The sequence below is a fragment of the Pseudorca crassidens genome, chromosome 9 (genome assembly GCF_039906515.1).
Source record: "Pseudorca crassidens isolate mPseCra1 chromosome 9, mPseCra1.hap1, whole genome shotgun sequence".
NCBI lineage: Eukaryota > Metazoa > Chordata > Mammalia > Artiodactyla > Delphinidae > Pseudorca > Pseudorca crassidens.
The window spans coordinates 87,719,360-87,731,586 of NC_090304.1; the positions used below are offsets into that span (position 1 = coordinate 87,719,360).

The 12,227-nt window shown below is 48.8% G+C and overlaps 1 protein-coding gene across 4 annotated transcripts in view; it reads right to left on the reverse strand.

The window, feature by feature from the left end:
* Nucleotides 1-8,387: 8,387 nt before the first annotated feature.
* RDX (radixin) overlaps nt 8,388-12,227 on the reverse strand; it is a 102,303-nt gene continuing 98,463 nt past the window's right edge. For 2 of the 4 annotated variants that reach the window (XM_067750967.1, XM_067750969.1), the window contains 2 exons: nt 11,746-11,843; nt 8,388-8,774 (listed from right to left, as the gene is read on the reverse strand). In XM_067750967.1, the coding sequence (XP_067607068.1) occupies nt 8,762-8,774; nt 11,746-11,843 (111 nt within the window). In that variant the 3' untranslated portion in view covers nt 8,388-8,761. Of the gene's footprint in view, nt 9,010-11,745; nt 11,844-12,227 lie in introns of all 4 variants that reach the window. The other 2 variants (XM_067750966.1, XM_067750968.1) reach the window with 1 other exon arrangement.

The window sequence follows — 12,227 nt, forward strand, 5'->3', positions numbered from 1 at the left end:
TCCAGTGCACCTCTGTCCCCCAACACCCACCGTGACCACTGACCCTGCAAAGTGTGTACTACAAATGCTTTCATTCCTCTGGGCTGTGTCCTGCAGGCTCCTCCACCTGGACAACCTCCCAGCAGACAGGAAAGCTTCACAAAGAAAGCAACCTTGCACCTGGGTCCCAGAGGTCGACTGCTTTGGGGAAGCAGAAAATATAAAAGTCAGAAGAAACTGACCGGGCGGGGAGACGTGACAGAGCAACTTCCGAGGACAGAAACAGAGAGGTTCAGAGCGGCCGAAGGACTGAGTTCATGGAGAGGAGAACGGGAGGCCAGCTTGTAGACACTCAGGGTGGGGGCCTTTAAACTGAGAATGGCCAGTGGGGGGCGCGAGCCTGGTGGGATGCCGGATGCACACGCGTGGGCACAGCTTTCTTGTGGTGCTTTCCACTGACCGCCTCCTGCCAGGGCCGCACCCCCTAATCAGGTCATGCCTGGCTCCTGAAGCCATTCGTGTTTGAGGTCCCCGCAAACAGGCAATACCTGGGCCAGTAGAAGTACTGAAGATTTTGACACAGGATCACGATCTTGGGGAGAAGGCTGAAACGATGGGAAGGTCGGCAATGGGGAGACTGCTGGCTGCAATTGCCTGCCCGCCCGCCTGAGGGTGGAAACAAGGCCCGTTCAGTGGGCGGGAGCGGAGGACGGCTGGACACGCCTCTGAAGCCCAATCAAACTGGGCCCTTTATGCGGGTGATGCTGACAAGGGCATTGCCGCGTGGGCCTTCATGACAGTAAAACCCTGCGCCTGAGGCAGAGTAGCGACTAATGCCACACCCTAAAGTCCTGCGCTGGCCCAGAGCGGCTGCCCAGCAAATGTCAGTTCCCTGGCCTATAAATTCTCTCTAGAACATTAAGGCCTCATCGTCCCAATTCCACTTTTGCCCACAAACCTGCTCTCCACAGAGCAGCCAGAATATTCTGTATATATATTATAAATAGAGACAGTCACTTCCCTACTGAAAACCCTCCCTAGGGCACCCTTTATCCTTAGGCTTCTGCACACCGCTCTTGACGAAAGCTACCCAGTTGCAAAATTTGAGGTCAAATGTGTAGATCTGCCTTGTCCTTCGGGTCCCATCATTCTGTGTGGCAGCCAGGTCAGACTACACCCGGTCCCCTCAATATGGCCAAGGACTTCCTGAACACCTCCAGCTTTGGGCCTGGACTTGCTCCTCCCGCACTGCACCTTCCAGAATCTGTGGGCCAGAACTGAGGCTGCTCCCAGCTGGCACGCTCTCCCATCACCTCTGGGATGGCAGGTCCCATCCTCCCTTGTCACCCACTCCCCAGGCCACTTCTTGGACAACAAATAGCACCATGATCACCCTGGCTCTGCTCTGTGGGACTGCAGCCCCTGCACTGGCCTTCTAGCTACTTCTATAGCTACAAAACTAGGCACCCTCCTATCTCAGGGCCTTTTGACTTGTGCTTCCCTCTGCCTGGTTTATCCTCCAGCTACCTGCATGGATCCTCTCAATTTCTACTCCAGTGTCGCCTCCCCAGGGAGGCCTTCCTGACCACCAGTAGAACTGCAACCCCGGCGCTCCCTCAGGGACATGGCCCATCTCCATTTCTGCGCAGCCCTTCTCACTACGTAGCATGTTTACTACTCATCTTCCTCAGCTGGAAACAGAATTCCAGGAAGGCAAGGGCTTGATATGTTTGGTTGCTCAATACGTGTGTGATGAAGGAACAGATCACATTGCAGGCATCACCTGGGAGGGAGCCTGGCTCTACCTGAGTGAGCACTGCTCAGGTGGTGGCTGGGACCCAGGCTGCACACACTCAGGGGTGCGGGGCTGCAGGTTCAAACTCTGAAGCCATGAGCTACTTGAGGTTGGCCCCTTCCACTGCCCTGGTCCTGGGGGGACAGGAGGTCGGGGAGCTGGAGCCTCAGGGCTTGGCCGGCAGTGGGGTCAAGGGCTCTGTGCCCTGGGGTTACGATACGTGTATTTGAAGGGTTTCTCACCCTTCAATGGACAAAGTGAGGACACAGCTGTGCAGTCCAGAGCTGAGCTATCATCTCCCAACAGAGCGAGGAAAGGGAGGTGTCCAAGGCCTGGTCACCACACAGACGAGGGTGACATTTACCAGAGCAGAGTCATTTTCTTTTTTTTTTTTAAATTAATTAATTATTTATTTTGGGCTGTGTTTGGTCTTCGTTGCTGTGCGCGGGTTTCCTCTAGTTGCGGCAGGCGGGGGCTACTCTTCTTTGTGGTGCGCGGGCTTCTCACTGCGGTGGTTTCTCTTATTGCGGAGCATGGGCTCTGGGCGCGTGGGCTTCAGTAGTTGTGGCATGTGGGCTCAGTAGTTGTGGCACATGGGCTCTAGAGCAGAGGCTCAGTAGTTGTGGCGCACGGGCTTAGTTGCTCCGTGGCATGTGGGATCTTCCGAGACCAGGGCTCGGACCTGTGTCCCCTGCATTGGCAGGCAGATTCTTCACCACTGCACCACCAGGGAAGCCCCAGCAGAGTCATTTTCCATCAGCTCCAGCATCCCCAGCAGGAGCCTGAAGAAAAGGGCAGCTTTTACTCCCAGGCATTGTTAGTCACCTCACACCTTGGACCCATGGGCACACGTGAGAGTGAACTTGATGACTGAGTACAAACACTCCCCACGTGGCCATCTGTAGGCTCTAGGCCCCCCCCTGCCCTCCCAAAGCCCACTCTCCCCCCCGCCCCCCCACTCCTGGTGGCTTCAGGACAAGGACAGAACATGGGAAAGGTAGCTGGTGGGATAAGGCACAGCAGCTGGGCTTGCTGCTTGAGCAGCTTTCCTGGAGGACGAAGTTGCAGCTTCCAATTCTACCATGAATTATCGGCGAGTGAGGCACCACTGGGCCTGGCCCTGGTGCCAGGGGAAGTGGGAGGCCAGGGACCCCTTTCAACCACTCATTCTGAGACCACTGCCTGGGGGACCCAGCGGATGATCCTAAACAGTTGTCAGATGAATGAGTGAAAGAGCCGCCTTCTCTCAGGTGACCTTGTTCCCCATTGTCACGCACAAATGCTCCTCGACACGCATCCCAAATTCTTCATTTCTACCTTCAGGTCACCTTTTGGGCCAAGTGAACAGGCTCCCCAGGGTGATAGGACTAGCACTGCTGCATTAAATTAAGCCAAAGGGAACCAAAAATGGGTTCTGAGGACCAACAGACTTTATTTGTGGAGAAAAAAATGTGTTGTAAAAATCAATTTATTCTTTTATAAAAAGTACTTTCTGGGACTTCCCTGGTGGTGCAGTGGTTACGAATCTGCCTGCCAATGCAGGGGACATGGGTTCGAGCCCTGGTCCGCGAAGATCCCACATGCCATGGAGCAACTAAGCCCATGTGCCACAACTACTAAGCCTGCGCTCTAGAGCCCACAAGCCACAGCTACTGACCCTGCATGCCACAACTACTGAAGTCCACATGCTCTAGGGCCCGTGAGCCACAACTACAGAGCCCACATGCTGCAACTACTGAAGCCTGCACGCCTAGAGCCCATGCTCTGCAACAAGAGAGAAGCCACGACAATGAGAAGCCACGACAATGAGAAGCCCGTGCACCGCAACGAAGAGTAGCCCCCACTCACCACAACTAGAGAGAGCCCACATGCAGCAACAAAGACCCAACACAGCCAAAAAAAAAGTACTTTCTATTGTTTATAGAAAGTAAAGCCCAGAGAGGTTAAACGAGTTACCCAAACTCACACAGCAGAAGATGGCAGAGTTGGAATTAGAATGAGTCTCACTTCAGGCCACAGAGGCCAGTCCCCTGTGAGGACAGGAAGAGTAATGACTCACACTTGCTAACATGGGCTCCTTGGTCCAGCCACCACACTGGAAAAAGGTGGTGCCAAAGAGATGCGAGAGGTTCAGGGTGCAAGAGGTCTGTGTGTTCATGTTCCAGGGCCCCGGCTCCTCTCAGGGGCCCCTGAGGTCAGTGTTGCCCTGTGTGCAGTGAGGGTCTGCAGGTGAGGGGCTCCACCCAGACCTGCTGTCCTTGAGGAGGAGGTTGGGTAAACTGTTCCTGTCCCCTTCTTTCTCCACCACCACTCCATACCCTGGTCACCTACTTCATTTCTTTTAGTGGCCCCCTCGAAGGGACAGGCCACAGGCCACAGTCCAGCCTGGCTGTCTTCCCACGCCGTCGTGATCTGCTGGGAGTAACGCAAGATCCGTGCACAAGGGAAACAGCAGCAGGGACAGTGGAGCTCTCAGCAGGGGGGGTCTGGCACTCCTGGGGCTGGGTGATTCTTTGAGGGACCACACTGTAGGATGTTTACCAGCATCCCTGGTCCCTCCCTGCTAGATGCCAGTATCTCATACACATCCGCAGATCCTAACAAAAAAGTCTCCAAGCATTATCAAATGTCCCCTGAGAGGCAAATTGCCCTGGTTGAGAACCAGTGGTGTAGAGAATATAAATATTGTAGGATAATGCAGAGGAGAGGGAGCGTGGTGAGTGCCCGAGGGCAAAGGAGGACAGACTCTGGCCTGGAAAAGTCCAACCGAACAGCGTAGCAGAGATAGTGACGCTCACCAAATATTCCCTGGGCTCCCCTACTTCTCCCAGGCCCCCTGGAGCTAAGAGGGGCCATGTGACTATTTCTGACCAGTGAAATACGAACAGAAGAGACACGTGTCACACCGGGGCAGGTGGTGGGAAGCCCACATGGGGGTCCCCAGTCTCTACCCGCCTGCGACAGTGCCTAAGAAACCATGTGTTCTGCACGGTGCAGGGAAAACCAGGTGCCTGCAGAGACGCGGGGAGCAACGTGGCCCCAGATGCACACAGAGCAAGGGACGAGCCTCAGAGGCCTGGGCGTTGTAGGGGACCAGGCTTGAGCCCCGTCCATTCTGACTAATGGAAACGGGGACAAGAGCCTGCGGGAAGACCTGGGGGTGAGAAGCCCAGCTGTGACAGGTGAAGGCGGGCCAGGAATGCACAGTGGTGAGCAGGGCACAGCCCCATAACAGTGGCCGGAGGGACCAGAGTGAAGTGCCGAGAGGTAAGCAACAAGGCACACTGGACGCATGTGATTTTTAAGAATCCATGAGTCTGTTGAGTAAAAGAAACCATTCACTGAAGAGTATGAGCAGAATGACTGCGTTTATATAAAGAACATAGTAGTAAAACCTAGCTCTCCTGTTAGAATTCAAGACAGCACTTACCCTTGGAGGAGCATCTAGTAACAGAGAAGCACAGGGGTCTCTGGAGGGAAGAAATGTTCTCTTTCTGGTCTTGTGCTGATTCCACTAATGCATTCACTTTGTGAAGATTCTTCACACTGTCCACTAAACTGCAAATGTTTTTACTTTATATTTCAATGAAAAGTTTTTTCAATGCAGTAGCTTCAGCATTAACAAGAAGTCCCAGTTAAATGCTGATTTGTGCACGGCACTCTGCAAGGTTTTATCAAAGGAGAACCACACACACATCTTGGATTCTGTTTTTAAATCCGCATTTCAGGGCTGATTTATGGCTGGCATTGAATCATCTTGTGTTTTACTTAGAACAGAAATGAGTATAATCCATAACCATTTGTTCCTGCCCAAGGCTGTGGGCTAGAAGACGACACTGATTTGCGAGAATTACTTATACAGACCCAAGAGTGTTTGCTGGCCCCAGTTGAGTGAAGGGCGCCCGGCTGACCCAGATAGCCTTGAGAACATTCAGTTCTAGGGTTTAACAGGACCAGTAAACAGAACTCCTTCTCCCATTCTGGCGCCCCCTAGGTCTGTAAGTGTGGTCCCCGGTCCAGCAGCCTCACCTGTGTACTTGGGAGAGGTGCACGTCTTTGGGCGCCACCCCTGACCTGAGAATCAGACACTCTGGGGGTGGGGCCAGCATCTGTGGTTTCACAAACCCTCCGGACGATAATCACGCTCATAAAGTTTAAAGTAAAAAGCACTGGGTGAAATCAATTCAGAATTAAAGCAAAAGAATGAGCAGGTGAAGCCCACAAGATCACCTTTATCATTGATGAAGCTAATGCTGGGAATCTAGGCTTATGCCTAAGGCAACTGGACTCCCTAATATCGAATCCCAAATGAGACAGCCACCCCTCTCCTGTGGGAGCCCGGGCCTGCCTCAGCAGAACTAGGGCATGGAGGAGCTGACAGTCATGTGTGCTTCCTGTGGACAGAGAACAGGACTGGGTACACGGCTCCTCTCCAAACTCACTGCTCAAGCAATCCGTCCCACCTGCCTGGAAAGGAAGGAGGGGGCCGAGGGGGCCAAGAGGACGGGAGTGTTGTGCTAAAGAGTAGTGTCTGCCCACCAATGCGCTCCTAAGAGTGGATGTGGATTATTCATGACTGGAAGAGATCAGCTTTTCTCCCTTTGGGTGGCTACACCCCTGTCAGCTTCGCTTGACCAGGACTGAAGTCCAGCAGTTCACAAGGGCCTGGTGGGTGTGAGCAGCTCCTGAAGAAAAGTGGCTTCTGGTTCTGAGGCTTCAAGTCCCCACCTGTCCGTCCCAGCACGCAGTGTAGACAGCAGCCTTTCTGCCCAGCGCAAAAGCAAGCCCAGGAAGAAATCCAGCCAGTTTCCTCTCCCATGGGAAGTGATAGCTAAACATGTTTCCTCAGAAGGGGTGCGACGAAAATGGTGCTTTAACTTGTCGTTATCTTCATGCATTTCTTGTTACCTGAAAATAAGCGATCTTCATAACTCCCCTCTGCCTCTCAGCTGCCCATCTATGCCATCCCATGACCTTTCTCTTTAGCATTGAAAGTAGGCTAACTCCCTTCCCTTTCCAAAGGAGGAGACTCAAAGAACAGAAAGGATCTTAGAAATCATTTAGTCCAAACACCTCATTTTCCGGCAGACGCGTCAAAGGCCCAGGGCATTGAAGTGACCTATCCAGGGTCTCAGTCACGACCCATGCCCAGGCTTGACACCCACTGGCTGAAAACCCTCAACCCTCCACAGCTCCAGGAACAAGCTTATGAACTGCTGGTTATACGGCATTATCTATAATTATGTTTATATAATCGCACTATAACCAGAAGCAACTGATAATCTGTCCTTTTTGTGTGTGTGTGTGGGACGCGGTCTTCTCACTGCTGTGGCCTCTCCCGTTGCGGAGCACAGGCTCCGGACGCGCAGGCTCAGCGGCCATGGCTCACGGGCCCAGCCGCTCCATGGCATGTGGGATCTTCCCGGACCGGGGCACGAACCCGCATCCCCTGCATCGGCAGGCGGACTCTCAACCACTGCGCCACCAGGGAAGCCCATGTCCTGTCTCTTTTTTAATAGTTTCCCCCTGTATACCAGTCCGGGCCAGACCAGTCTGTGTGTGGAAGAGGTCTGTACGGTGGTAGCACATGGGAATTTGCTGTGGCGGCAGCAGCCCACACTGTGCCTTCTTTACCTGTTGACCTTGAGCCTCAGGTTCTCTGATGGATCTGCTAAAAGGTGAAAGAACACACCTGGCATGATTGTTCAGACAGTTACCTGACCAGTGGTTCAAGGACCCCAACCAGATGATTTCCTCAAGCACTTCCAGTCTGTAGTAATACATAACACGCAGTCTTTCGGGTGCTGCCTGTGAACCTTGGCCACAGGACACCAGCTTCTGGCTCCACTGCATCCCCAGGCCTTAGGGCTGAATGGTTCTACACCACCTGCCGCTTATAATCGAGGAGAGGCCTGGCAAACAGCAATTTGATAAGAATCACACGAAGTTGTGTGGTTATCTTTTAAGTTATAAAAATGCCTGATAAGCAAAGATTTCAAATAAATTATGAGAGCAGTTTGGGAACAAATATTTCTTGACAGTAGACAAACAGCATTTAAAAAGTTTATTTGCTTATGTGTCCACTTTAGAAGGGCACTGTTTCTAAAACAACCAGACTTACTTAGTGCCCTCGAAAGACATCAGGGACAGATGGAAAATTCAATATCATGTTGGCATATTTTGTGTGGTTTTTCCGAAAATCTTTAAGGGGTAACTTTGTGACTGGCAGGTGAGTACCTGTCATATAATCCAAGCACAATACATTCCTGAAGGATTTAAGAGTGACTATAAAATAGCTGACTCCTGTTGCAAATTGTCACCCAATCCTCTAAGCTTCAGTCCTCAGACATTCAAGCCACCTCGGAGCGTCAGGAATAGTGCAACCTAGTGAATTAATAATGTGGCTTCATGTCCCAGCTCTGCCACCGCACCCCTCAACCTTCTTTCTCCAAACACTGGCCAATTCCAAGCTAACACTTTGTGAAATCAGAGAAGATGAGAAACTGAGAAGGGGCAGGCAAGCCCGCTGGTCAGTAGGGCAATTCCTCGAGAATGTGATATTCACTGCCTACCATCGGTGTGCAGAATCAAGCGGAAACTAAATGCCCCAGGCTGATGTTAGAATATATTTATTGCTACATTTATATATACAGTTATACAAACAGCCCAGACAGGAAAGGGAGTATTGCAACAATTTCTCCAGATGCCACAGATGTGTTCCAGGAAACAGAGCTGCATACCACTGATTTTGCTCTCAGTTCGAAGCCCAAAATAAGTCACATACATTTTTTTTAAGTGGAAAGTTCTTGGAAATTCTCTCCGCATATCCCTCTTTACAAGCTAGTCATGCAGAAAACAAGTGGGTTCTCAGAAGCCTGGGCCTTCAGGCATCTGTTGCGGGGATGGTACCTTGAAGACAGGATGCAGAGGATGCTGGCTGAGGACTGCCAGGTGCAGTGCCGAGTTCCCACGTCCTGGCCCATCTCTCTAAGGTCTGTCCCTAGGAAAGGCAATCGAGAGAGGTGAGGAGAGAGACAGAATAGCAAGAAAGGGAAAACCAACAGTCGACCGAGGTGTGGAAAGAACCACCAACAAGAGCCCTGATTGAGGGAACATTCATCCATCGGGTTTCAGCTGAGATTATGGACTTTGGGGGATACAGACATTCAGAACATCAGGCATGTCTTAGTACGACCTTATCCTAAAGCTCGCCATGTGCGTCAGATGCCAGGGACCTGCGTGAAGACACAGAAAGTGAACAGGAAAGTTAGGCAAGAAAGAAGAAAACTGAACTTTTAAATATTACCATGATAGGGTTGAAAAGGGCACGACCCTGATCACCTTTCCAGTAACATGTAGCCAAGACAAGAGTTTACTACTGAATTATGAAGGGGGATGGAATGTCACCAAGGAAACACGATGACGTACAAATTGCACCAAAACAAAGGTGGTTCCACAGGCTCTACACTCTGACCTCAGCCTTGCTAAAACTATTTTTGGTCTCAAAAGGAATCTAACATGGTAGGTATTGCAATGCTCAGATCCAGAATCATGATGTGGATATGAGATCATGGTATAAACATACTCCCCTTCATGTCACAGTCTTATAAGCCTTTGTGACGTGAATCACAAGAGAAGTAAGCAGCCTGTGAGGCAGGTGTCCCCAAGGGATTGGTCACCTTATTTACACCAGCTCTGTCTTACCCACCTCAGGCTACTTCCCCCTCAACCCCCCGACCCCAGGGTGTAGGAAAGAAGGTCATCAGATCAGGTCTAACTCAGCCTCCTAAGCTAAAATCAGCCTAGCACCTCAGAGAAATGACAAGGCCTGAAGGTTGAGAGCAAGAAGCCTGTGGGTCTGGATGCACCAGACAACCAGAGGCCTTTGGGGTTGATTCATGATTTGGATACAGCCTGACACCCGAGGCTGTAGGGTATTCTATCCCTGAAGAAACCAGCCAGCTGCAGTTCGTCCATGGCTATCCTTGTAATTCCTCGCCACCATAATCCCACGGGCCTGCCCAATCACAAGCAAGAGGGTGAGGATTCTGATGGAGAAACCCTCAGGACAGTGGGAGTAGGACCGGAAAACTGTCAAAAGTTCCTGTCTTTTTTCTTGGGTCAATAACACTACAATCAACTAAGGAGGGGGGGCCCAGCTGTTCTTCTGAGGCTGTCAACTATGTGACTTTTCAAGCTGAAGGATGCAGCGATTGCCAACTCCCTTGATCCTTTAATAAATTCATCTTTGGACAATTCAAAACCTCTGTCATTTGATCTTGACTTTTCTGGTAAGTCATGCAGAAACTTTCTTTTCCTACTTCTGATGGCAACAACAGAGTCAAACTCACTCAAAGGATTTGCTCTAAAAAGCAAAAACACTAAAGGGTGAAAATCAATGAGGAAAAATTGCAAAACATCAGGCAAATTTCAGTTGGAAGGATCTTACCAATCAGCAAACAAAATAGAAAGAGTTACATAAATGCCTGCACTGGAAGAAATGATTTAAAGATGAATAGCTAAGAACAGTATTGTTTGTGGCAATCTATGGATCATTAAGAACATGTTTTAACCAAGGATTTTAGCTCAAATATCAAGAATAAGATTAACTGGATTCTATGGAGTCACAAACACCCCTTTCAAAACCAGTGAAAGCAAACAATGATGGATGTGTCACAAGGACTTCAAGTGGATTTTGAAACAATGAAAATATTTTGGTGATGTCATGGAATGTCAGAGATTCTTGCATGACCTTAAACTCGTTTCACAGCAATCCAAAAGTCAAGGTCATTAAAAAGAATGCAATAATGCCATTTGCAGCAACATGGATGGACCTAGAGATTATCATACTAAGTGAAGTCAAGTCAGACAGAGAAAGACAAATACCATATGACATCATTTATATGTGGAATCTAAAATATGATACGAATGAACCTATCTACAAAACAGAAACAGACTCACAGACATAGAGAACAGACTTGTGGTTGCCAAGGGCGAGGGGGGGTGGGCAGGGAAGTATTGGAAGTTTGGGATTAGAAAATAAAGAAATACAGAAATAAAGTCAAGGCCAAAGAAGCAAATCATTTCTAAAAGTTCCCCAGCCTAAGTGAACATATATCACCATTTTTCTACGTCACATGAAAAGAACCTAAAAAATAATATTGTTATAACAGAGTTATTCCACATTTTAAAGTGTTATCTAAAATATATTCCCATATAGCTAGAGATTGGTTTATAGAATTGTGGGAGGTTTAATCAGCAAGTTGGGGGAACTCAAATGTACCATTCAAGATCTACAAGATAAACCACATGGCTGTAGTTTTATTTAGAAATGGGATGGGTCAAAAAATCAATTAAAGAACTTTGAAACAACCTCTTATCATGATAATCACGTTGATCAACGATTTTTAAATATTTCCAAATTGAGATCAATGCATAATACTAATCTGGCTTACGAACCAATTCTGGATTTTTTCTACTTAATATATAGGTATGGCACTTCATTTTTAAGTAGATCTGAACATTTTTTTAAATAAGAAAAAAAAAACCTTCTAGCAGCACACAAGTGTCATATGTGTGAGCTTGCACTATAATACTCTACATCAAGGGGGTTCTTTCACAAAGGTAAGCAAACAGTCTAAAGCAGCGTGTCTAATCAGCTCACCAAGATTATAGGTAAAATTTCATTTTAATAAACTCTATCTGACCTCAGTGTTCTTGATTGGCAAAGAGCCAAAGAGATGCAAACAACTGAAAAAAAATCTGGAGGGGGTGGGATTAGGTGCTGTAATGGTAGGGCTGGCTCTGGGTCAGCTCTTTTGACTGGCATTTCACTAGATGAAAGGCTCTGGGCTGTGGATTAACAGATTCAGGTTTTACGGGGTCCCGCCAGCATTTTTGCAGTGGAGAGGGTATGGCAGGTCTAATGGGAAGGTGGGCTAGCCCTGGTCAAGGCTGCCAGCTGTACTTACCCAGTGAGGGAGGGAGCCTTCTTCCTAACTGTTACATTTGCTTTATACTGCTTTGGCAAGAACGCATCTGGAACAATGCATACAGTTTGGGTCCCCACCTTTTAAAAAAGACATCAAAAGGTTAGAAAGCGTTTAGAACACAGAAGGAAGCCAAATACTGTAGTACAGAAGCCAGAAGCACCCTTGTCACCTTGCATTATGTAGAGCCTTCTACGTAACCAAATTGCCAAAGTAATCTCCTTCCTAATCTTTAACCTCTAACTTTTTTCAATCACTTTTGAATCTCTACTATTACAATGTGGAAATAAGAATAACTTTAAATCTCCCTTTTGAAAAGATGCTAGAATTCTAATAGTTGCAGCAGCTCTGCACAAACTAGTCATTTTCATAAGACTACCAGATCTCAAAGCCATCAAAATCTTTTTAAGTATTAGAGTAATGCTGAAGATCAGATTTTATATTTTGAGGTTCTCTCTTGATTA